Source organism: Zootoca vivipara, chromosome 12 (genome assembly GCF_965207765.1).
Source record: "Zootoca vivipara chromosome 12, rZooViv2.hap1.1, whole genome shotgun sequence".
Lineage (NCBI taxonomy): Eukaryota > Metazoa > Chordata > Lepidosauria > Squamata > Lacertidae > Zootoca > Zootoca vivipara.
Window position 1 is genome coordinate 4,533,155 of NC_142595.1, and position 23,131 is coordinate 4,556,285.

At 45.1% G+C, this 23,131-nt stretch overlaps 1 protein-coding gene across 17 annotated transcripts in view; it reads left to right on the forward strand.

Moving 5' to 3' along the window:
• Window positions 1-6,790: 6,790 nt before the first annotated feature.
• Window positions 6,791-23,131, forward strand: part of COBL (cordon-bleu WH2 repeat protein) — a 106,157-nt gene continuing 89,816 nt past the window's right edge. For 3 of the 17 annotated variants that reach the window (XM_035136100.3, XM_060282184.2, XM_060282187.2), the window contains exons 1-2: window positions 6,791-7,166; window positions 7,711-7,951. In XM_035136100.3, coding sequence (XP_034991991.3) covers window positions 7,905-7,951 — 47 coding nt within the window. In that variant the 5' untranslated portion in view covers window positions 6,791-7,166; window positions 7,711-7,904. Of the gene's footprint in view, window positions 7,167-7,710; window positions 7,952-8,352; window positions 8,574-23,131 lie in introns of those variants that run through there. The other 14 variants (XM_060282185.2, XM_088655937.1, XM_088655939.1 and 11 more) reach the window with 11 other exon arrangements.

Genomic DNA, 23,131 nt, shown 5'->3' on the forward strand with positions numbered 1-23,131 from the left:
GATAACTCAGTTGGTAGAGCATGAGACTCTTAATCTCTGCCCTGGGCACCACCAACCCACGCTACAACCCTGGCTATGTTTAACTTTTTTTAAAAAAAAATCTGTTATGAGAGAGCTAGTCATGGATCTCCTACACTTCAACTAGTTTGGCCTAAATGGCCTATAGCATCACTAACTTGATTGAAATAAAAAAGGAACATTTTCTATAATAGTTTTTAAACTCCTGTTTAAAACTTAGTTTTACAATATTTATGTTTCAGTCTCAAGTACAGTATGCTGTGGTTCCTTTCATGCCCCTGCTTTCATTTTCACTCCCATTCCCATGCCTTCTGCTCCCTCCCTTTGGCAGCCCTTTTAGCACCCCCATTTCCACATTCACCCCATTTCTGCTCCACTCTCCCCCTTTCCTCAACTCTCCTTTGCACACAGATCACCCCCATTTCCACACCTTCCTTTCTTTCCTCTCCTGTCTTGCAGCACCCCCTTTGCACACACACACCCATGCTGATATGTTGCTGTGACTTTAAAAGGAAGAGAATAGCAAGTCATCTTGCTTAGTTAGAGAAGGTTAAGTTCAGCTGATGGATAGTGCATCTATATGGGTGTTTGCTTGTTAGTAAAGTATTCCTTCTAAATTTACTACATTGAATCTGGAACTTCATGTGGAAGACAACACATACTACCAGGGGTGAAATATGTTGTGGGAAAGTAGCCTGCTATGGATTATGTGAGTGCTTCACATCCTTTCTCTCTCCCTAATGATGATAGGATTGGCATACAGGGCTATTCCTGTAGGAAATAACATCAGATGCCAGCTCCCTCAGGGCTAATTTGTGTTTTGTTTTGATTATGTGGTTCTCATGGCAGTTTATAATGTTGTAAGCTGCCTTGAGAATTTTGGTAGAAAAGCTGGATAGTTCTAGACAAACAAGTAAATTTAATGTGATTATTTTTGTATATGCAAGCTTCAAGCTTCTGTTAACATTCTAATCCATAGGTAGGCAAACTAAGGCCCGGGTGCCGGATCTTCTAAATCTGGCCCGCGGACGGTCCGGGAACCAGCGTGTTTTTACATGAGTAGAATGTGTTCTTTTATTTAAAATGCATCTCTGGGTTATTTGTGGGGCATAGGAATAAATTCCTTTTTTTATTCCCCCAAAATATAGTCCGGCCCCACACAAGGTCTGAGAGACAGTGGACCGGCCCCCAGCTGAAAAAGTTTGAGGACCCCTGTTATCTTTTGCTGGCACCTGGTTCTTTAAGGGTGGGCCCACTTTGGGACATAGCCTGGAAACACAACCTGTGGGAGAAGAAAGGTGGGGCATTCTCAGTCTCTGGTAAAGGTAAAGGGACCCCTGACCATTAGGTCCAGTCATGACCGACTCTGGGGTTGCGCGCTCATCTCGCATTATTGGCCGAGGGAGCTGGCGTATAGCTTCCAGGTCATGTGGCCAGCATGACAAAGCCGCTTCTGGCAAACCAGAGCAGCACATGGAAACGCCGTTTACCTTCCCGCTGTAGCAGTTCCTATTTATCTACTTGCATTTTGACATGCTTTCGAACTGCTAGGTTGGCAGGAGCTGGGCCAAGTAACGGGAGCTCACCCCGTCATAGGGATTCGAACCACCGACCTTCTGATCAGCAAGCCCTAGGCTCAGTGGTTTAACCACAGCGCCATCTGGGTCCTCTCAGTCTCTGATGAGAGGGAATTAGCTAGATGCTGTGCCTTAGGCAGAATGCAGGATGAGTCCCAGAATGAGGGAAGGAGATGGGAAGTCTAATGGGACACAGGGAACAGACTGGATGGTAGTGATACCTGTTTAACGATAAGCAGGTCAGATGAGTTGCTCAAGAGTGAGTTTTATTAAAGAACTATATGTAACACGGGACTAACCTCTTAAAATAGATATGGGAAGTGCACTTAAAGGTATAGTAACAGTTACCCTTAAAGTGGACATATAAATAAGCTTCCTCCACAGAGATTGGCGGGGGGCACTGTCCTTGCTCCCCTGTCAGATGCCTTTCTCCCTAGGCCCCACTGAGCATGGCTATAGAGGGAATACCAGCAGCCTATGTTTGTCTGCCCCCAATTCCCCTGCTCTGAGCCAAGGGAGACAAAGGGGTTAAGCCTACCTAGACTTTAAAAACAAGCTGAGAATCATATTCCTCACCTGGTTACAATCCTAAATAGCAGCCTGAGATGGGAGTCAGATGTTTAGTATGTTGCTTAGGAAATATTAGTGTCACATTTATTGTTGTTATTACTATTTTACATGTTCTAGCTCTCAGAGACACACCCATAAATAGTTGTACCTATTTTGTAATCACATATACATATCTACATGTTCCAAGTAGTATGACACCAGGGCCAAACAGTAAAAGGAATGTTTCTTTGTTACCACAAACTTTCAGAATTTCCATCTTCATGCTTAAAAGCTGTCAGCCATAGCAATACTCTAGGACTGAATCTTATAATGAAATTAGATACCATAATGGAATTGCCATAGTATTAAGTTCTTACTTAGTATAATACAGGGTTACTCACTTTGTAGGCCCATAACAAAAGACTGTTTATTTATTAACAGGTTAACACACAGCTGGATAGAAAAATAAAAGTAATTATAAGAGCATGCTAAAAAGTCTTAACTCCAACCCATAATAACTGGAGATGGTGTTTAACTCTATTGTAATCCATTTCTACACATGGCATTTCATTGCTCCAAGTGTAAACCCTTGGTGATATGTGATAAATGGTTGTATCATAGACTAGATTATTTGACATCCATAGAAAATGTACACTTGCAAACACAAAACTGCCTGAGCTTGCTCACTCAGAATGGGATTAAACTTGCAAACACAAAACTGTTTGAGCTTGCTCACTCAGAATGGGATTAAGTTGTGTACCAAGCACCCATTAGTTAGAGAGGTGTTAAAAGACTTGTCCGTTCTGTGAGCTGTCATTCATCTGAAGTGACAGAGATAAGGAATGTATAGCATTTTATAAACTAAGACTAGTCTCATGTTCTGTTGTAGAGTGGCAGCAACAAAAGTATTTAAGTGTGAGACTCAGTTTTTTTTTTAAACATACTTTTTATTAATTTTACAAAATACAAAAAAAACAAACGGTACATACATAAACACCTTTTCCACCTCCTTCCTACCCACCCACATGGGTCCTCCCCTGCCACAGAAGTATCCCATGTATGTGAACAGTCAGAGATGGTCCATTTTATGCTTGGATTTCTGTCCTCCTCCCCCTCCCCTGACCCCAAAGCCCCCCCTGCCACCAGGGAGCTCCAGCAAACCAGGGCAGTACGCAGGAGGCCATCCATCCAACCATCTATTGTCATACCAAAAAAAGAGAAAAATAGAAATAGGAAAAAAGAGAAAAAAGAAAGGGCAAAAAAAGAGAAAAAAACAATACAAAACAGAAAAAATTTTCTTACATTCATAATTGTAAAACCATATTTTGTGGGCTTCCCCTCCCCCCCCCTTCCCCGGTTTTCATCCCTTTTTTATCATCTGCAACAGTTTCTTACTTTATAAAAATACACCTTTGTATCTTATACAACTTATAAGTCAATTGTTAACATTTTCATCTAATATTCAAATCACTGAAAAATCAAACTCCCATTTTATCTTCCCGTGCCTAATTTTTACTCCCTCTATAAGCCTCCATATTTTCACATTTTTCCAAAATCCATTCACTTTTAAAACTATAACTATTCTCAATTTAACCTTACATCCCCGATTACCGGCAAGTGTGAGACTCAGTTTTAGCACTTATACAACGTAATTTTCTCTGCCGGGGAGTAAGCTACTTCATCTGTTCCACGACATAATCAGTAATCTGAGCTGTTATTCTAAGTTTTGGGAAATTCCCTGGTAGCATCTCATAAGAGGCATTGGGGCACTGTTCCATCCAGGTTTTTCAGTTCCCCCTGCCCCCAGTCACTACTACACATTCCATTATGGGTTCATTATAGGCCCAATATTCACCGCTGCACAGTAGTAAAGGAGGAAGAGGAGCAAGGACAGAGAACCCTATTGCAGTGTGTGTCTTGGCAGATGCCCAAGGAACTAAACCTGTGGGGTGCCATTTTGTTGTTGCTACTCTTAAACAGTTGAGTCCAGAAATCCTTGGGAATCTGCTTCAAAATAACCCAGACACATACAAAGAGATACCAACCTACCTTCTGCCCTCCTCAGTCTGTCCTATGGTCATGTCCATCTAGCATAGGTTCAAATTAAAACAAAGGGATGTGCAATTGAGGGGGAGGGCAGCTGGAGCGAAGGTGAAGAATTCTGCTTTGTTTGCCTGGCCTAAAATGCTGCCTGGTTTTAACATAACATTTGCATTGAGGGAAATGATCTGCCTGTAAAAAATGTTAGATGAGAAACAATGCTCATTCTGTCTAGAATATACACTCCCCTCAAATGCAGAAAAGCAATGAGAAAAATATGCATGTACAAGAGATTTCCCATTTATGTGTGGGTTCCATTATGGGGCCCTGTGCGCATATGCGAAATCACATATAAGGGGGAGCACCCTAGAGTCCCAGGGGCTCACGAGGAGACCCACCCCAAAGCTCTAAGAGGAGCTCTTCAGGCTCCAGGGAGAGTCTCCTTGCAAGCCAGAGGGGCAGTGGGGCTTTGTGGAGCTGCTCAACACTCCCCACCTAACAGCTGATGTTTCAGCTGAAGAAGCCTGCTGCCCCTTTGGCTGGGGAGGGTGTCCTCATGAGCCAGGAAGGCTCTCTGGGGTCTCTCTGTTCCCAGGATCCGCTTCTGGGATCTCGGCACCACAAGTGTGTGCAGTCTTGCACAAATGGAGCATGTGCAAATGGGGAGTTACCCATATAATAATTATGTTTGAAGGTGCAGGACGCAGTGTGACTACCTGAAACTATGTAAGAAACATCAGGGCTTAGATCGATACATTTTAAAAGTAGGGAATACAGTACAGTACTGGAAATATATGTACATGGTACTGAGCCAAAGAGTACTTTGTCCCAAGCTTGGATCTTAGCATCCAGGAATTCTCCTTTTATTCCTGTTTAATTTATCCTTGCTACCAACAGGAGGTTTGTCGTCATCTGTGTAGTTTGCAAAGCACCTAGCTGCAGAAATACAGATATCTCATTGTATGGCATTTTAATTGATGTTATCATTGTCCTATTACTGGTTTTATTGTTATTTTAGTGTGAATACTGTAAACTCCCATGGAAGCAAATAAATAAACAAATAAAATTTCACATGTGTAACATAATACTTTAAGAGGAAGCTATCTGAAACATGGTTTTAAAGCCTATTGATAGGCTTGTGATTATGGGGCTAAAAGCAGCTCAGTAGGGAAGGATTTCCACAACCTGAGCACTACTTCTAAACTGTCTCTCATGCCTGCTAACCAAATTGATCTTACGGACAGAGTCTACAAAAATAGCCAAGCAGATCTTTAATGTCTGGATCAGTTCATAATATGGCCTCAAACCCTAGAAGGACAAAACTAGCACTCAGAATTGAACCTACATTGTGTTTGCGTAAATGTTATATATTTGAACAAAACCTACACGGGTGGCACTGTCGTCTAAACCACAGAGCCTAGGGCTCTTTGTTATATCAGAAAATCAATAAATATGGTAAAGAATAAGCTTCCATTTTCTACCTATGTCTACGTAGAAGTAAGTCCTATTTAGTCCAATGCTATTTGCTGGGATGCAGGTGACGCTGTGGTCTAAACCACAGAACCTAGGGCTTGCCAATCAGAAGGTCGGCGGTTTGAATCCCCGTGACGGGGTGGGCTCCCGTTGCTCGGTCCCATCTCCTGCCCACCTAGCAGTTCGAAAGCACATCAAAGAGCAAGTAGATAAATAGGTACCGCTCCGGCGGGAAGGTAAACAGCATTTCCGTGTGCTGTTCTGGCTTCACCAGAAGTGGCTTAGTCATGCTGGCCACATGACCTGGAAAAACTGTCTGCAGACAAACGCCGGCTCCCTCAGCCAGTAAAGCGAGATGAGCACCGCAACCCCTGAGTCATCCGCGGCTGGACTTACCTGTCAGGGCTCCCTTTACCTTACTTGTTTCCAAGTAAGTGCAGTTAAGGATTGCAGCCTTAGGGCATGTACACCTTGTGTGAATGATAATGGGCATTCAGTGCTAGATGTAGGTGCCTTGTGGAGGTGCTGTACCCACATCCTCCTCATGTATTGGGAAAACCCAGGGTCAGCCCATCCCTGAGGCAAGGTGAGGGGACTGTCTCAGGCAACAGAATCCACTAGGGGAGCAGATCCCAGTGTCAATCTTTCTTTCCCCAAGGTTATGTCACTCTCCCTCACCATGTTTATTTTACCTATGAATGAAATAGACAAAACAGGGAGCAGTACAATAACTTAGTCACCTCTGGATGTCAATATATTATATCCGCTGTATATCAGTATACAGTATTAACATACCAGTTTCTAGTCTGAGAGACAAACAGACAGAGGGAACACACCAGGGAACACTAGTTTTGACAACATGCCCGGCTTTACGGATAGCAGCTGCTGCTTTAGATGGTCTTATCCTGCACAACTCCAAACTGCTATGCGCAAAAGGCCAAGGTCAAAAAAGACCCTTGCCCATTTCAAAGGCTACGCAGTTATGCAGCCTTAGATCTTATGCTTAATTTAACACCACACAGTCGGGCGCAACCTATGCTAATACCCTTGTACTCTCCAGGGCTAGTAAGTAATTATGCAAGCAAAGCGTGCACCCCCCCCCCCGGTTTGCTTGGGCGCCGCCTTTTGCTTGTGGGCGCGTACCGGGGGAGTGTTGCCGCCTGGGGGCGCGCCACTTGCTGCCCTCGGGCTCGGGAGATTCCTCGGGCCGCCGCTGTTTGTATTTGTCCCGCGCTGTCACATGGAAACGCGCCGCTCGCGCCTCCCCCCGCTGCTCGCCTGAACTTTCAGGCATCGCGGCGCGACGGCTCTGGCCGGCTGCAAGGTGCAGCGGGGAGCCGCGAGGTAAGCAGATTGGCAGCAATGGCGCTCACCGTCGTAGCGCAGCTTAGTTTCCTGCGGCTCCAACCTCCTTTTCGAAATCCCGGGTTATGAAGGCTGGCCGTCCCGTTTCCCACCCAGGCGCCTGCTCCGCTGACCAGTCTTGCTCAATGCACGCTTGTGGAGAAGGTAAGCCCCACCGAGCTGACTAGGCGCCATGTCCATCTTCAGGGAGCATTGCGGCGCTGCAGCCCCGAGCGGCTGTCAGAAGGCATTTGCTTGACCCCGCGCCTTCCAAGCAGCCTTGCGCTCGTCTCGCTCGGATTTCGGCTCTCCGCTTACGGTTGTTGCGCCGTCTTGTGTTTTCCGGACTAACTCTTCGCCGCGCGCGTTTCTGTTACACATTCGCGAGAGAAATTGCGCTTTTGCTCTAGCTTGTTCCACCTTAGGCCAAGCCGGTGTTTGCTCGGCCCGAGAAAGAAAATACCTGTTGCTGTTGGACAGACGCAGCATGCATATTGCATGGCTCTCCACCCCAACCCCCCCGCCCCCCTGCCCAGCGTCTGACGGCGGAGTCGTCGTCGAAGTCTTAAGGTGCCGCGGGACCAAAGCGAGCAGGCGCTCCGTGTCCCTGGACGGGCTTTCGCGAGCCGCCCGCGGAGGCTCGCTGCTTGGGGGCCCGGCGGCCGCCAGCCTTAACTCCCCTCCTCCCCTTTCTCTGCCTCCCTTTTAGGCGCCTTGCTGGAGACGGAGGGCAACATGTGAGCAGGGAGGGCAGGCGACAAAGAAATCGGCTCGGCGGAGTCCCTGGCCATTTTATTACATTTGTTGTAACCCCCTCCCTGTAGCCAACGACCGGCCTCCGACCGAGCTCCGGCCGCAGCAGCTCCGTCCAGAAGGCAGCGGACGGAGGAAGAAACGCCCCCCATGGAGACCACGGCCCTGCAGCCGGGGAACTGCAAGCCCCCCAGCGGGTAAGGAGCCTGGCGGCTACGAGCGACACTGTTTGGTCGGGGGGCGGCGGCGGGGGGGAAGCGGAGCAGCTTCCAGTTGCGCTTGCTGCTCCGTCGGGGTGCGCGCCGCGTGGAAGGTTTAACACCGGCCAAGATTTAGCGCCGGCTTTTCCCAGAGAAGCTTTTGGGCAGCTGCTGCTCTGCGCGCCCAAGGCGGCCACCTTGCGAGCGAGGCGCCTCGGACCCCGAGAACGTCGTCGGGGGATTTGGCACCCGCCCCTCCCGCCCGCTTGCTTCCCCCCATTCAGCTGCCCAGAGCGCGGGGAGGAGCCGAGCCTGGCAGGCAGCGGGGAACAGGGCGGGCGAGTGGGAAAGCCGAGCCGCGAAAGGGCAGGCTCCGGGGCGCGGCTCGTTGCCAAGAGGAGGCTCCGGCCGGAGGAGAAGAGCTCGCTCATCAAGGGGGATGGAGGCTGCCGGAGGAGGCGGGCCGCTGCTCCCGAGGGAAAGCAGCGCTTGAAACGGCAGCTCCGCGGAAGTGGAAGGGAGGGGGCAAAAGTTTGATTTGCAAGGAGGTGGGGAAGGATGGAGACGAGGACGAGGAGCATCCTCTGTGCCGTTCACAACGGAGCGTGTAGCCGCCTGGGTGAGGCATTCTGGGGACTCCTCGACAAGGGGATACCCCGCTGTGGGAGGAGAAGGGGCTGGAATTTCAAAGAGAGGAGAAAGGCTCCTCTGAGATGTGGGCTGTTAGCTGCTCAACACCATTAAGTCTCCTAAAGGTATTTTAAATGGCGCAATAAGTGCATAGCAGTGGGTTTGGAAAACTGGTTTGTTTTCATATGAAATTGGGCAACCGAGCTGGGATAATAGCAGAGCTAGCTATACCATTAGGCAGAGTGAGATAGTTGCCTCAGGCAGCTGGTTCTGCATGTCATGAAAGGGGCATCAATTGGTTAATGATTTTAATTAATCATTAGGGTATTTTTATGCACAAGGAGCAGGGGAGGTGCTTTTTGGATTTCCTCCCTCTGGTGCTAGAAGAAACTGGCTGGGTTTGGCTACTATGTACCTTGATTTGGGGTACGGGGTCACCCCAAAGGCTTTAGATAACTGGGTGAGAATACATTGTCTGCATATCTGTGGGCCTTAAATGCTCAGGTTCAGGGGTTCCCACAGTTTGGTTTGCAGCATTACAGTATAGGAAAAGTCAGAAGGGAAAAACGTGGTTTGGGTAAGAGTTTGTGATTGGATATGTGGTAAAGAAGCCATAGATCCAAATCTCATATATTCAGAAGAGAAGCATGATTTCATAAAGTGGATATTCATCAAGTTGGTGCTTGTTCTGACTAATTAACTGGGAGGAAAGTTGTGTGGCCCTCACCTATTCTGAATCTCTCCACCTTTGCAAAGAAACAGTGGGCACTTAAATTTTGCAGTTTTGTTAATACTTAGTGCCTTCCCTTGATTCAGAAGGGGTCGCTGCTTCACAATTGCTACTGTGGGTTCATACCAAAGAAATGGTACTCAGAAGTAAGCTCCCCTGAATTCCATGGGGATTACTCCCTGTACAGGAGTGGAGCCTGAATGGGTTAATATTAAATGTGTCACACAGGAGTGTTAGCAAGGGACACCATAAATTTTCAGACCAATAGGGAAAGATAATTCCCCTTTCCTGGCTTATTAACTTGTACATCTTTTTTTTTCAGAATATGGAGTGAGGTGGAGGGATATTAAATTGACTAGGACCTGGGAGAGCAAGGTTAAAATCAGCCATGAAACTCACTTGTGCCAGTCCTTGTCTCTCAGCCTATCCTACCCTCGCGGGGTGGTTATGAGGGTAACATTGAGGAAAAGGAATTAATGAATGCCACCTTGAGCTCCTTCAAGGAATGGTGGAGTGGATATAAACATTATACCAATGATTGAGGAATAATAAAAATAAGCCTGCTCCCAGTTTTTAATTGTGGGAGGGGGAATGAATGATTGGGATCATAAGAAAGCTTAACCTAAAAATCAAAGAAAAAAGAATTTTTGTGAGACAGCCAAGACGAGTTTACATGTGGGTCCTTGGCAAATCCTGTGTGTGGCTGTCTTTTAAGAATAGCTTGCTTGGGTGGGCTGTGCAGGCAGTTTACAATTTTTGATCCCAAAATACATAAAGGTTTTGCCCATTGAGTTCTCACCTGAATCATCCTCTGCATCATCCTACTATTGTAAAACCGTTTAATGTTTGTCGAAGTGTTTTTATCCCCACAACAACCCTGTAAAGTAGATTATAGTGCAATTTTAGCAAAATAACAGTGCTAGTACCTTAAAATAAGCACATCTGTTATGGCCTAAGTCCACTTCATTAGATTTATCATTTCTGGTAATCTGTTTTGCTAGCTTCGAAAGCTATTTTTTTTATTTCTGCTATGAGCCCTGGCTCGCTGGCTACCCCTTTGATTGAAATGATACCACAGAGGAGGATTTTTAAATTCAGTCTCCTGATCCTCTGGTGTGTTTATTTTTAAAAATATATAAATACAAGGAGGCTCCTGTCAATTGGATTACCGATAAGGAAAATGTGCAGGCAATGTTCTACCCAAAGTGTGATGCAGCCTAAGGGGTTTAAACTGTTCGCACCACCGACTCCTCACAACCTGCAACCTCCTCCCATAGGCTTGGTCCAGGGAGGCACAATTAGGAACTGTAAGCCTCAGAAATAAATGGCATGCACATGCACTGAGTGCACCTGTTTCACCAATGAGGATGCTTCACCCACACAGATGCCATGCCATCCACCATTTCTCTTCCCAAGACTCCTCCTCCATTCGCAAAATTAATGTAGATTATTAAGCAAAATAAAATATAGAGGCACACTTTGTTTACCATTCTTGTTAACAAATATTAATTAAAAAAAGCTGGAGCTATTCAAATTAGCGACCACACCCTTCTCCTGGCCAGCTATGAAGAATTTGCTTTGAGGCATGATTGGTGAAGAAAAGAGATCTGAGCATTCTCAGGCTGCCTTAGCCCAATACAGTGCAGTGGAACCTCGGTTTATGAACACCTTGGTTTACGAATTTTCGGTGTATGAACGCTGCAGACCCATCTGGAACAGATTAATTCACTTTCCATTACTTTCAATGGGAAAGTCCGCTTCAGTTTATGAACGCTTCAGTTTATGAACAGACTTTCGGAACCAATTACACCCATGCTTCGGGTTAAGTACGCTTCAGGTTGAGTACTCCGCGGACCCGTCGGGAACAGATTAATTCACTTTCCATTACTTTCAATGGGAAAGTTCGCTTCAGTTTATGAACAGACTTTCGGAACCAATTACACCCATGCTTCGGGTTAAGTACGCTTCAGGTTGAGTACTCCGCGGACCCATCGGGAACAGATTAATTCACTTTCCATTACTTTCAATGGGAAAGTTCGCTTCAGTTTATGAACAGACTTACACAACCAATTGTGTTCATAAACCGAGGTACCACTGTATTGAGGACGCTGGTCAGTCCTCATAACAACAGATGGAGTAGTACCCCTGCCAGTCACATGTGTCTTCTGCCCAGGGACACATGAGAGGGACCTCTTTGCCATAGCTATATTTTTGGATTAGGATTGGCTGAGTACTGCAGAGACATGAGTGAGAGAAACGTTTTCAGAGTTTCTCCAAGTTCAACTAGAAGTATAATGTGTATAGGACAGGAAAGTGTGTAGAGAGTGGAATTAACAAATGAACAGGCAGGGCATTATAGGTCGATCGGGGAAGTCGCCACCCACAGGTGTGGACATGGAAATCCAAATTCGAAGCATTCAACTTCAAATGTGCACGAATGTGAGCCATTTTAATTCAATTCCAATTTCAAATTGGAAAACAGTGGTTTTTCAGATCAAGTTGGCTGTGTGGACAAACCTAGTGACTCCAGAGCAAATGTCCGTACTTAGCTTTGGGAAAGCTGAGCTTTGGAACTCCTTGCCACAATGAAATGCTGCGACAAAGAATTTAGCAAATTCCAAAGTTGGAGAAAGTGATGTCCATCATTGCCAGCTGATTGCACCAACTTTGCCTGCGTCTACCACCATTTTCCGGGGGGGGGGGGGGAGAAGGGTGGGATATAAACAAAATGCCAACCCATAGATCAGGGGTGTCAAACTCAAATTCATCGGGGGCCGCATCAGCAGTTTGGTTTACCCTCAAAGGGCCGGTTGTATCTGTAGGACTATGTGTCCACTCTTTATTATCATAAATTATTGTCACTGCATTCAATTATTACTGTTTTTTGTAATAATGTAAGTAATAACTAGCTCTGAAAGCAGAAACATAGTCAGAATAATGGCAAGTAGATATTCAAATGTACAATTATTGTACAATTTATTGAAAAATGATTTTTGGTAACTGCACTGGGTGGTGGAGGCTCGCTAGGGTTTCATGCAGGACCTTTGCAGAGCTACTAGTACCTGGAGATGCTGGGGTCCTTCTGCATGCAGGACAGATGTTCTGCCAGTGAGCCACCACCCTTCACCAAAGGGACTGGCTGAGGTTGACTCACTGGAGCTGCTCTCCTGGTTCCAGGGTTTAAGGGCCAGAAGTATAAAGCAGCATCCTATGTTTCTGAGGAGAGGGAGAGGGAGGGGAAGGGAGGGGAGGAAGGAAGGAAGGAAGAAAGAAAAGAGGGAGTGGGAGGGAGAGAGGAAGGAAGGAAGGAAAGAGGGGAGAGAAAGAAGAGTAGGAAATAAGGAAGAGAATAAAGAAGGAAAGAAAAAGAAAGAGGGAGAGAAGACGGAAAGGGAGAAAGAAGGAAGGAAGTAGAGGGAAAGAAAGAATAAGAATGAGGGAGAGGAAGAAAGTTGGGAAGGACGGAAGAAAGGAAGTAAGGAAGAAAGAAAGAAAGAAAAGAGGGAGCAGGAGGGAGAGAGGAAGGAAAGAGGTGAGAGAAAGAAGAGTAGGAAAGAAGGAATAAAGAAGGAAAGAAAAAGAAAGAGGGAGAAAAGACAGAGATAAAGAAGGAAGGAGAGGGAAAGAAAGAATAAGAACGAGAGAGAGGAAGAAAGAAAGGGAAGGGGGGGGTCGCCGCCTTGATTCAGCGCCAGAAAAGAGCGCGAAGGGACCCAGGGGCAAAAAGCATTTCCCCGGCCCCAGCTGTTTGTCGGCGCTTTCTTGGCGCGGCGCTTCAGCAGCAAGGTCCCACTGCTGGGTCCCGCTGGCTGGGGGGCTCGGCGGGCCACATGACGAGGTCTGGCGGGCCGGATTTGGCCCCCGGGCCTTGTGTTTGACACCCGTGCCATAGATTTTTATTGATTTAATCTGGATTTTTCCATTCCACAGAATATCAAATAAGTTACAATTTATATATACCGTACTTCTGCTGTCAGCGGTAGGATCAAAGTTCGCCAGCACTTTTTATCACTCTTGTGCAAGTCTTAGGCATATCACAGTCTTTAAAATGTAGACAACACAAATGGAATTGCCTCTCCCGCAAGTACAAGCCTCCATTTTGCCCACTGTGAAACAGGATAACAGGAGGCTGATAGCAGCTACTGTGCAACTGCACAAAAGCAAACGTTAATTTTTTATAGGCGTGCATGCACAGGTACTGAAATACCTGCATGCAGGACCAGAATGGGGAAAAGGTGTTTAGAGGAGGAGGAGTTGACGGGAGGGGACAGAAACTTGCAGCTGATTCATTTTTGTCAGGCTCCACCACTGCTGCCTATGGGAGGCAGCAATATAATGGTGCATGTTGTGACTGAAGAAACAAGAATTTGTAGATACTCATGTGCCAATTGTGCACATGGAAATTTTTGAACAAGATAATGCTCCTGTGTGGAAGCACTCTTAGTCCCAGACCTCTTTTGAGAATATCATGTGACTGCTGATTAGTAACAGTTTTGAATACAGGTAGGTAGCCGTGTTGGTCTGAGTCGAAGCAAAATAAAAAAATTCCTTCAGTAGCTCCTTAAAGACCAACTAAGTTTTTATTTTGGTATGAGCTTTTGTGTGCATGCACACTTCTTCAGATACACTGAAACAGAAGAGCCAGACCCTTATGTATATTCAGAGGGTGTTGGGGGTGGGTGGGAATGGGTGATGGGCTGATAGGAGTGGTAAACCTGTTGATGGCTGTTAACGACTACTGATGACTACAATAGGTCCTGCGGCGAAAAAGCAAGGGCTGAGGTGCTAAAGAAAGCTTGATCATGCATAATGAGATAAGAATCCTATGTCTTTGTTCATCCCAGGTGGCTCCATGGTTTTAAGCTTGGTAATGAGTTCCAATTCAGCAACTTCCCTTTTCCGTCTGTTTCTGAATTTTTTCTGTAATAAAACAGCTGCTTTGAGATCTTGTATAGAATGTCCTGGGAGACTGAAGTGTTCTCCTACTGGTTTTGAAGATGGCTTCCAGACACTTAGCTATGTAGTCAAAATCCACTTTTAAAGAAATCAATTGAAAGGTATACTTTTTAGTGTACTGTATTTAAAACTGTAGCGGGTGCATAGGCCACCTTCTCTCGTGGGAATACTAAGAGGCGCCACAGATTTTCACGGGGAACTTGTGATCTGTGGTGTGGCCTCTTCTCTTCACTCCCCCCCATCAGTCCTAATTGACCCAGTATAGAATTTCTAATTTTAACACTAGATACTGGTGGGAATTTGCTTCTTTTTACTGCTAAATTCTAGACAGTGGATGAAAGGGGGAGACCTTTCGGATTTTTTTTACTGGCATGTATCTTGCATTTAGACCCAGGTGGCGCTGTGGGTTAAACCACTGAGCCTAGGGCTTGCTGATCAGAAGGTCAGCGGTTCGAATCCCTGTGACGGGGTGAGCTCCCGTTGCTTGGTCCCAGCTCCTGCCAACCTAGCAGTTCGAAAGCACGTCAAAATGCAAGTAGATAAATAGGAACCGCTACAGCGGGAAGGTAAACGGCGTTTCCGTGTGCTGCTCTGGTTTGCCAGAAGTGGCTTTGTCATGCTGGCCACATGACCTGGAAGATGTACGCCGGCTCCCTCGGCCAATAATGCGAGATGAGCGCGCAACCCCAGAGTCGGTCATGACTGGACCAATGGTCAGGGGTCCCTTTACCTTATCTTGCATTTAAATGGTAGTATTTTGATTCACAAATTATTACTATGTCTTTGAGAATATTGGTCTTTCAAAGAGGCAAGAGCTAGACCAAAATAAATTTAAGCATGTTTATTACTCTACATATAATACCACTTACTTATAAGACTTAATAGCAAGATTCAGGGTTCTTTCATTCTGCACTTTTCCACAGAAATGGAATGCAAACTATTGTTTCTAGCTAAATCAATAATAGTATTATCGTTTGCTGCCTGTGTAAGATGTCTTGCCTGGTATATTGAAAAACTTTACATCATCCGTTAGCGCAGCTAAATGCTGCTCTCTAGTCAAATCTGGTGCCCCACAGATGGGTATTGTAGTCCAAAACAGGACACCAGTCCCTCCCAGCAGGCTATGCTGGCTGAGGCTGATGGGAATTGTAGTCCAAAGCTGCTCTAGATTGCTGAAGGCTGTTGTAAAGCGTTGCATGGTGTGCTGCAACTGAAATTTGAAGCCAGTCTTTATTTTAAAACGAGTCAGAGACACAGCCATTTGGAATCTTGCCATCTTTGTCAGATGTTTAGAATGTGTGACTTGTTACTGCCAGTTACATAGAGGAGTTTAACCTTTAATCATGCATTGTTTGTGCTAACCTTGTTCTAAATCAATCTTGCTGTTTTACACTACAGTATTTATTGGTTTTATTAACTGCTGTTTTCCTGACTTCCTGCTCAGGTAAATGATTAATTTGCTCACCACTTGCATTTGTCAGTGCAAAAAACAAAAAACAAAGTCAAGGTACTCAGTAAACACAATATAGAAGGCTAAAAAAACTTCAATAAGAGATACAATTATAAACAATATTAACAAACGGTATAGAGCTTCACATAAATAAGATACATTGAATGTGTATAATTGCACAGATCAGTTTTAACCAGAAGGTGATATCAGATGTGCTCTGAAGATTATGACTGCAGCAAACAGATTTTGACTTGCAGTCTTCTTCTGTGACATACAAGAATATCATTCCCTTGTGCAAGGTCCCATGGGGGCATAATCTGAATATATGTTCACCAACATTTTTTCATTGAATAAAACTGTGGCTCACCTCATTTGTGAGATGCAACAACTAGGTGCTTTAGTAGATGGAAAACATGCTCGTAGAAAGTGCAGTTTTCCAGACCCATCTTAAATGCAAATCTTAAAAGCAGTAGAACAGACTAAAAAAGCTTTCTTAAAAAATATATATCAAAACTATTTACTCCTCACCAACTACAATTTGCCCTCAAATAATATATAGCATATATATTATCTTCTGGACCGTATGATCTTCTGGACCACCGCCTCGCCGACGTGGGGATACAGGGCATAGCCCAACAATGGCTGTGCTCTTTTATATCTGGTCAGGGACAGTGGGTGGTGCTAGGGAGGGAAATGTCATCGTGACACTCCTTGGTGTGTGGAGTGCTGCAGGGCACAATCCTCTCCCCGATGCTTTTTAACATCTTTATGCGCCCCCTTGCCAGGATTGTCCGGAGGTTTGGGCTGGGTTGTTACCAATATGCTGATGACACTCAGCTCTATCTGTTGATAGATGGCCACACCGACTTAGCCCCGGACACACTGACCAGATGTTTGGAGCCCGTGGCTGGATGGTTTCGTGGGAGCCGACTGAAACTAAATCCTTCGAATACAGAGGTCCTCTGCCTGGGTCGAGACGGCATGGGGATGAGGGACCAACTCCCTTCTCTTGTGGGGGCACAATTAGTGCCATTGCCTTCCGTTAAGAGTTTGGGTGTAATAATTGACACCTCCCTTTCTATGGAGACGCAGGTTACAGCCACAGCTAAGGCGACATTTTTCCACCTTCACCGCATCAAACAGTTGGTCCCTTACCTTTCCCGCCCTGACCTGGCCACAGTGATCCATGCGATGGTCACCTCTAGGCTTGATTATTGTAACTCGCTCTACGCGGGGCTGCCCTTGAAACTGACCCAGAAACTCCAGCGGGTGCAGAATGCCGCAGCGAGGCTCCTCACAGGGCCCTTGCTGCGGGATCACATTCACCCAGTGCTTTACCAGCTGCACTGGCTCCTGGTGGAGTACAGGATCAGGTTTAAGGTGCTGGTTTTGACCTTTAAAGCTTTATGCGGCTTAGGACCCTCATACCTACGGGACCGCCTCTCCCGGTATGCCCCGCGGAGGACCTTAAGGTCCATAAATAGCAACACCTTAGAGATCCCAGGCCATAAGGAAGTCAGATTAGCCTCAACCAGAGCCAGGGCCTTTTCAACATTGGCTCCGGCCTGGTGGAACGCTCTGTCGCATGAGACCAGGGCCCTGCGGGATTTGATTTCTTTCCGCAGGGCCTGTAAGACAGAGTTGTTCCGCCTGGCCTTTGGACTGGAATCAACTTAATCCCCTTCCCCTCGCCCTTTTTCCTTTTTCTGATGAGGCTGCATTTTAATTTTAATGTTGTATTTAATCTTGTTTTTAAGCTGTATTTTAATTGTTTTATATTCGGTGTTAGCCACCCTGAGCCCGGTCTTGCCTGGGGAGGGTGGGGTATAAATAAAATTTATTATTATTATTATTATTATTATATTGCTGCTTTGGATCCATGCTTAAGGGAAGTCATTCTAACGCTTACAACTGATTACACAAAAGGCGTTTTGGAATCACGCCGTGCAGGATTTTGCAATATTACAAATGGGCTTTATTCTGCAAATGCTTAATATTTTATGTACAATTCTATATCAAAGCTCCAAAGCGTCACAATCTTCAGAAACTTATGAATCAAATGTACACAATTCAGTACTGTATAAACAATTACAAAAAGAATACTCTCTTTAACAACAATGGCAAGGAATATAAGTGGAGTTAACAGTAAGGCTTAAATTTCCATATCCTAAATAATGCACAGCTAATCTATATTTTCATTAAGTCTGATTCATGATAATGCTCCCATGGGTACAGATCACTTCCTTCTTTCTGTTTATACAATTCTTTGCATTAGGAAGCTTGCATCGTTTCTACATGCCAAAACTGCATAGACATATATCTCCATGATGATATTTCAAGGAATGTCATCCTCTAATAAAGGAAAATCATGGAGATGGATGGGATAGAACCCTTCTCCTTAATGTGGGAGATTTTCATTTTGCATAAAGCTTTTATGTGGATTATATCTGCCTTCTAAAAGAGTGCATTGAAACAACTGGAATACTTCCATTGATTCTGCTTCATGTGCATACCACTTCTGAGTTCCTCATCTGAGAGGAACTATATATTCTTGATGAAGTAGGTTTTCTTGGATTCTGATATTTTGAGAGGATCAAAAGTTGGGCTCTTTTGAGTTCATTTTGCATTTACATTGTTTTTTAATAGGAACAAACTGAGTTCTAATCCAAGGCGGCAATTTCAGGGATTTTGTGTGTGTGGAAAAAACATGCATTCAAATAGGACTAAAAATGGTCTACAGTATGCCTATTCCTGAATACAATCTTTTAAAAAGATAATTATTGCAGATATCCACATGAAGTGCATACCACATACATATTATATAACTCCTTTAAAAATCTTTCTAGGTTGTGTGTTTACCAAAACCAGCGCTGGCCTGTCCTGGGGTCTCCTTTGCCTTCTTAGACAGGTACTTAAGACCTTGGGTCTGGCCACTGACACCTTGAACTTTGTGATACTCTGACTTTCTTTCGGTTAACCTGATTCCGGAGCCTCTTGATAATGCCACCTCTGATTTTGCCCTGGTAACATGATGAGATTGTTGTGTTTCAAAGGAGGCACCTTCCTCTTCCTACCCCATAAGAACTGAGTGAGTTGGACATTCTGCAACCTTTCCAGCTCCAGAAGGCTAGACATGCATTATGGGACCAATTCCTTATTATTACTGTTTTGTTTTTTTAGAAAACACCATGCTTGGCCTATGACTCAGTTATGGGTCTTGGCAATGTAAAATATATGTAAGTTAAGAATTGCTGTTTAGAAATGCACATGTTTGCTGTTACAACTGTTTTTTTAAAAACAGCTGTTGGATAGTTTTGCAGGGTTTTTGTGGCCCTTGGACAAACGACTATCAGTGGGTCGTCTTTGGTGCAGCCCCTTGATGGTCTAAGCCGGTCCTGAACCAAAACGTAGACAAAAGTTTTATTTTTCCCCCTTCCATCGATTGTCCTGTGCTGCCTTTGTGTTCATGGTGATCATACTCTTAAAGCTATCCGAATGAAATCATGGAACCTCCCAAACAGGCTTCCTAGAGAGCAAGCCTCGCACAATGAACATAGTGGGACTTAATTCTGAGTAAACATAGAGAGAATTGCATGGTACAGATCTGAGAAAGGAGATAAGAAATTACAAATTGTAGTTTAGATATTTTTAACAAGCGCTGCTTTGTTTGTCTGGTACTCATACCGGCAGGTTTTCATCATTTCTGTAAAAGTAGAACTTGAGATCCCTCCATGCAATTGAAGTGCAGCAGAAGATAACTGACTTTCCCCCACAACACATCATATGGTGTTGGCCACTGGCTTAGAGAACTTTAAAATATCAATTGGATAAGTATCATTTGTTAGACATATTTCGTCCTCCTGGTTCAGAGGCTGCCTATCCCTGAATATGCTGAAGGAGGGGAGACAAGCAACCGGAAAAGGGTTATTGGCCTCAAACTCTGCTTGTGCATTTCCTGAAGCACCTGGCTGGACTACATGGGTCTTTGGATGGATCCAGCACAATAGCTCTTCTATTCAAAGGGATTCCCACCCCCTTTAAAGACAATATTGTTTATTTCTGGTCTATTGACTGCTTGGCTCTCGGCTCTGTTTTATTTGCAAAAGGAAATGCTAGGGTGTTGGGAGCAGGCCAGCAATAACTTATAAGGTGTCCGTGAAGTTAACTCTTTAGTCAAAGAAACAAATCAGCTCAGGCCTTGTGAGCACAACAACTATTCCCAGTAGATCTTGCCCCAATGAAGCAGTCGAAGGTCCCCACTTTTCCACAGCGCTCTAAGTCTTCTCTTCCCCTGGCTCCTTCTCAAGCAATTGGAGACACTGGCACCTTGTCCAGCTCTGCTCTGCCCTCTTCATACCTCTGCAGGTTCTGAGAGACGGGGGTGGGGTGGGGAGCTGGTCACAGTAGGAGGGAGAGACCCCCTGGCTTCTTCAGCATATCTCGTCACCTGTTGCCCCCCCTCCTCTCTAGCCTCTGCTTCTGTTCTCTGCTCCAGCCTCTTCCAGCTCACTAAACCCTGTTGCCTCTTCAGCTTATGACAGGGGTCAGCAAACCTTTTTGTCAGCAGGGGGCCGGTCCACTGTCCCTCAGACCTTGTGGGGGGCTGGACTATATTTTGAAGGGGAAAAAAATGAATGAATTCCTATGCCCCACAAATAACCCAGAGATGCATTTTAAATAAAAGCACACATTCTACTCATGTAAACACATCAGGCAGGGCCCACAAATAATCCGGAGATGCATTTTAAATAAAATGACACATTCTACTCATGTAAAAACATGCGGGCCAGATTTAGAAGGCGATTGGGCTGGATCCGGCCCCCGGGCCTTAGTTTGCCTACCCATGGCTTATGACGACTCCTCCCTGTCTGCTCTCCCTCTTACCACTCATTGTCTTCCCACCACCAATCGCCGGGCTCTGAATCTTCTTCCCTTTGGGGTTCCTTTCAGCCTCCAGCCATCCCTACCGTGCTCCACAGAAGAGGCAGCTGGCCCCTTCAAGGTTTTGTTTTGTATTCTTATTTTATTGCCGGGGGAGCAAAGAAAGCGTGCCTTCTGTTGTTTCCGTCGGTGCAAAACAGTGGTAGTGCCAAATCACGAAGCATTACATTACCCTATACAGGATTAAGTGAGGGACGCCTGGTTATATGTTCTCTCCCCGCCCCCCACCCCTCAAAGCACAAAATTAGGCAGCGCCACACCCCACTGCTGCCTCTCTCCCTTAGTAGCAGCACTGCTGTGGACATTTGTGCCTGCTATCAGATTACCCAGTGTGCAATGCCTGGGAAGCACACATGACCAGAGCACACAGCAACTGAGCGACTCCGAATCGAAAGCCCAGGTATTGTGCTACCCACCCAGAGCATCCAAGGCAGGGGCCTGTCTGGGAGGAGTGGGGCCGGGTGCAGGAGTGCCTGGTGCGTAAGGGTCCGTCTCAGGCCAGTGCAGGGCCCCTTGGAACGTGATTTGTTTGACAGCTGCCACCAGCCTGTACTTGGGACAGATAGTACAGATCTTGTTTTGAAAAGCTCCGAGTCGTAAGTACTGCTGTGTTTTGCCTTCCCGACAATAATAATAATAATAATAATAATAATAATAATAATAATAATAATAAATAAATAAATAAATATATTTATACCCCGCCCATCTGGCTGAGTTTCCCCAGCCACTCTGGGCGGCACCCAATTGAGTGTTAAAAACAATACATAAACTTCATCCAGTTCAGTCTCTGTTTATTAAAAAATTCTCAAGTTAGCTGTGGTAGTTTCCAAAAAGCAATGCCGCTCCTTGTCCTTCAGTAGTTGAGGGCTGAGTTTTTAGAAATAGAAATTATGGAGCCATGCCCTACTAAAAAGAATACCCCAGTGTAAAAAGGGCCTGGTCTTCCTGCTAGGGGGAAAATGCAGGCTTTCTCAGTTGTGATTTCCATTTTAAAAAGTACAGTGGTACCTCTACTTACGAATTTAATGCGTTCCGAACGCACATTCGCAAGTCGAAAAAATTGTAAGTCAAATGCCATAGGAATGCATTGGCAGGAAAAAATTGTAAGTCAAAGCAACCCTATCTAAAAATTTGTAAGCAGAAAAAAATCCTATCTAGCCCACATCCAAGATGGCGGACAGAGCTCCTTTCGTAAGTAGAAACATTCGTAAGTAGAGGTATCACTGTAGTTTGGTACAAAATAAAATTTCCAGTGTGCTTTGCATTGCCTGATTTTTTATTAACCAATTTAACACAAGACTACTATATTGGGGTGGGGGAATGAAAGAGAGAGCAATTAATACTAAAGATAATATTCACAGCAAAATTAAATAGACATGATCCAATCTCTACCCAGAGAGTTGTGAGGCTCCACCCCAGTGCAGTTGTTTATATCTGGCTCTGCCTTAAAAATCCATCCATTGTACATAATGTTCGATTGGGGGATAGTATCCCATTGTGCTTATGTCCAATCCATGTTATTGTTGCTCCCTGATTTTGAGGGGAGGCATCTATGAGGATCACATAAACAGAATTTTATCTTCTGTCATGTGCCTAGCCATATGTCATCTGGAGTTATAAAAGTGGTGCAGATAATTGGACATGATGACAAATTCCAATACCATCTCCAGGATTATGGGGCCATTTCACACTCTAGTTTTCTGAGGCTTATGGTTCAATGGTTTGGTGACTTTTATACTAGACTACTGTAATGCATTCCACCTGGGGCTGCCTTTGAAAATGGTGTGGAAATGTCAGTGCGGAAGTCAGCAGCCCACCTGCTAATAGGTGCAGAAGCCAGTTTGACTTTGGGATCCAGGTGCTGGTTCGTACTTTTTAAAGAAAACAACAACCACCATAGATTGCGTGGGTCCTGATTATTTCAAGAAATATCTCTTCCTATATGAACCCTACTGGCATGTGAGATGCCAGAATTAAGCCATGCTCCATCTTGGGGGTAGGCTGGATTAGCGTAAGGTTACCAGACGTCCCCGTTTCCTGGGGACAGTCCCTGGATTTACAAGTCAGTCCCCTGACAAAATCCACTGAATTCAACTGAAGTTGAAAAGTGTCCTTGGATTCATTGAAAAAAAATATGGTAACCTTAGATTAGCGGCCAACCAGAATAGGCTTTCTCAGGAGCAGTTCTGATGTTCTGGAACACCATTTCACGAGATGTTTGCATAACGTCCTCGCTGGTGTCATTTTGGAGGTAAGGGGCAAATTGTGTGTGGTTTTTCTTTTTCTTTGAAAGCATTTGGAAAAGATGGGTGGCCGCCTTCCTTATATGGTGGGTGACAAGCTCCTTTTATGCTTTGGGTATTGCTGTTGCTGAAACTGGTTGTTTCATGTCTTCTTTTTATCATGATGTTTTTGTTGTTTAAACTTGTTAAACCACTGTGAAATTGCCTATCAGTAATACTATGAGCAA